Source organism: Rhinolophus hipposideros (assembly GCF_964194185.1).
Source record: "Rhinolophus hipposideros genome assembly, chromosome: 23".
Lineage (NCBI taxonomy): Eukaryota > Metazoa > Chordata > Mammalia > Chiroptera > Rhinolophidae > Rhinolophus > Rhinolophus hipposideros.
The window spans coordinates 20,313,868-20,316,735 of record NC_138069.1 but is presented as its reverse complement, the minus strand read 5'-3'; the positions used below and the strand labels follow the sequence as shown (position 1 = coordinate 20,316,735).

Sequence of the window (2,868 nt, the reverse complement as noted above, 5' to 3'; positions counted from 1 at the left end):
AGCATTTATTTTAGAAGTTAATTCAAGGGGTAAAGAGAGAAGAAAACTTAATATTTTATTTGTATTTACTCGGAGAACGAAACCAAAGGTCACACAGCAACACGCAAATTACATGAAGCAACGAAAGGTAAAATGTGATGGGTCTAGAAGGAGTGGCATGAGAAGGATCCAGGCCGGCGGTCTGGCCCTTCTTTCCACTCACAACTATAAGTGAACTTCCACCGAAAAACACCCATATACGCGGAATGGAAAGGAGTAAAGTTAAATAAATAATAGAAAACAACAATGCTAACAATAATAAAAGCGCAACGAGGTTAGACGTGTTGGAAGGACTTGCATATGATTCGGAGACGTTATCATTACTTTCGAGCAGCCGCCTCTACACTGCGCTGGGAGTCTAGGTGGAGAAGCGAGCTGGGGTGAGAGAGTCCTCAGTCCATCCGGAACACTACCAATCCGCCCCCTCTCCAGCGGGCGGGAATTACCCCTCCAACGCCAGCACATCGTGGAGGATGGGTCCGAGCAGATGTTCACGGCTGCTTGCAAACAGCTAAGCGATCCCAGTCTGTGGGCCCTTTTCAGAAGCCGGACAAATGCGGAGAACAGCTCAGAGCCCGCAACTCCCCGCACACTTTCCCTGAACCTAATCCATGCTACCTTAGAGAATTTACAGCAAACCAAAGAATGAGATGGATAAAATTTAGTTGGGGAAGAGAGTATAAGGCTATCCTTTGGAAACATACATGATTTATATATTCTAAATAAATCTCCAGTACATGGTTGTGCCCAGTTAAACTTTGCATTACTATGTATTACTTCCTTCCTATCCCCCTCACCCCTTGCCTGATCGCGCTTAGCAAAGTGGCGCCTTTCCCCCAGAGTTGTGTGGTCGAGCCAGTTCACTATCCCCTGCGTTTGGGCTCCTGCCCTGAGGTCTCGCTGTCCAAGGCGCAAGGGCGCTTTTCAGCACCACGGACAGCACAAGACCCTCCAGGCCTGCACTTTTCGTGAATTTTTTCTTAGCGTCAAAACTTTTCGGGTGGGAATAGAATGGAAAAAAGAAAGAGAAGGCTGGGAGGCAACCAGGCGGGATAAAGGGGAAAGTCTGTGGCTTTGGGGGAAGAGAGCCTGACCTGCCAGGAAACATCTTGGAGTCCCCCATAACCGTCCCGCCGGGACGCACACTCAACTTTTCCTGGCCCCCGACGCTGCGCCCGCAGCAGTCAGTGGACAGCCGAGTACTTCATTCGTTTCTGTTTCTGTCTCTGGTTGCAGAACCAGACCCTCACCACGTTTTTTTTAAGGTCCAGTTTCTCCGCGATGGCCGCGATCTTCTCCGATGAGGGCCGCGGCTGAATAGCGAAGTAGGCCTCGAGTGAGCGCTTCTCCGGCGCAGCGATGGACGTGCGTTTGCGCTTCCGCTCACTGCCGTTGAAGAGCTCCGGCTTGCTGTTTTTCTCTCGATAGGCGGCCTCGGCTTCCTCCAGCCAGGCCTGGAGCACTGGCTTGAGCGCGATCATGTTGTTGTGCGACAGCGTGAGAGACTCGAACCTGCAGATGGTGCTCTGGCTGAGCGAGCCCACGCCCGGGATCTTAAGGTTGGCCAGCGCCGCGCCCACGTCCGCCTGGGTCACCCCCAGCTTGATGCGCCGCTGCTTGAAGCGCTCCGCGAAGGCCTCGAGCTCTCGTGGGTCCGACTCCACGTCACTGAGGCATGCAGGCATGGCGCTGTGAGGCGCCACGGCGTGTGGGTGACTCATGCCCATGGCCTGGTGCAGGTGGCCCATGGCGCCCAGGTGGTGCGGGTGGATCTGCGCCGGCATCACCGAGTGCTCCGGGGCGCCCAAGCCGCTCACGCTCAGCGTGGGCGAGATGTGCTCCAGCAGGTCGCCCTCGAGGCCCTGGTGCACCGCGTGGTGCGGGTGCGAGGTGAGCGCGGCCGGGTGGGAGATGGGCACGGTGGACGAAGTGGACGTGCAGGGCACGCTACTCATGGTATGGTAGGTGGCGTCGGGCTTGAAAGGATGGTTCTTGCCGTGGGAGACAATATCCACCGCCGCCAGAGCTTCGGCGCGTGCCAGCAGGCTCTCATCAAAGCTTCCAAATATATTACCCTGCAGCTGCAAGCGAGAAGGCGCACAGCATGGTCAGTGGGGAATACTGTCAACTCAGGATTAAAACACATTTTCAAGCAACCGAGATGCCTCTCCTCAAAGCCCAGGTCATAAAAATTAATACGGAGACAGAAGCTCTGCTGGAACAGACGTGTGGATCAGACACATGAATGAGCGAGAGGGCGCGCCGGGAGAGAGCGCAGGGGAGACAAGGAGAGGAGTTCAACAGCGGCGATTGTTCTGGGCGACATGAAAAAAACATGAAGCGAGTGCCTGTCAAAAAATGTGCCTTAGAGCGGTAATTATGCTCCACTACGTACCTGCGGGGCTGGGAGACAGACTCGGCGCATGGCCTCGGAGCCGGAGTGCAGGCTGGAGAATTTGGGTTCTTGAAGCACCGGGTGCATGCCGAAAGGCTGCTTGGCGTTCATGGCCATCATCTTCGCGCGCCTGGCTGGGAGGCAGCGAGGGACATGGATCAGGCTCGTCTCGCTCGCTCGCCGCGCTCCAAGTGAGTGCCGCTCAGCGCCCGCGCTCCCCTCGCCCTCTCTCTCGCTGCCTCCCCTCTCCCCCACCTGCTTCTTCACTCATCTTACAAGCAGCCTGCCAGGAAGGGCCCGGGCGCGCGCAGGCGTGCTCACGCGCCCGGGACTCGCAGGGGCCGCCCGGGAGGCGAGGACAGGCAGCAGCTCTAGGCGCGCCGCTCTGCGCCCGCCACCGCTGCCCCCGCCTCGGCATTTATACCCGGCTCCGC

General features: G+C 56.9%; 1 protein-coding gene across 1 annotated transcript; it reads right to left on the bottom strand.

The window, feature by feature from the left end:
• Positions 1–1,223: 1,223 nt before the first annotated feature.
• Positions 1,224–2,554, bottom strand: POU4F3 (POU class 4 homeobox 3; the record flags this gene model as incomplete). Its single annotated transcript, XM_081036093.1, has 2 exons — positions 1,224–2,120; positions 2,435–2,554. 2 exons carry the CDS (start codon positions 2,552–2,554, stop codon positions 1,224–1,226), a joined length of 1,017 nt encoding a protein of 338 aa, XP_080892219.1.
• Positions 2,555–2,868: the final 314 nt, after the last annotated feature.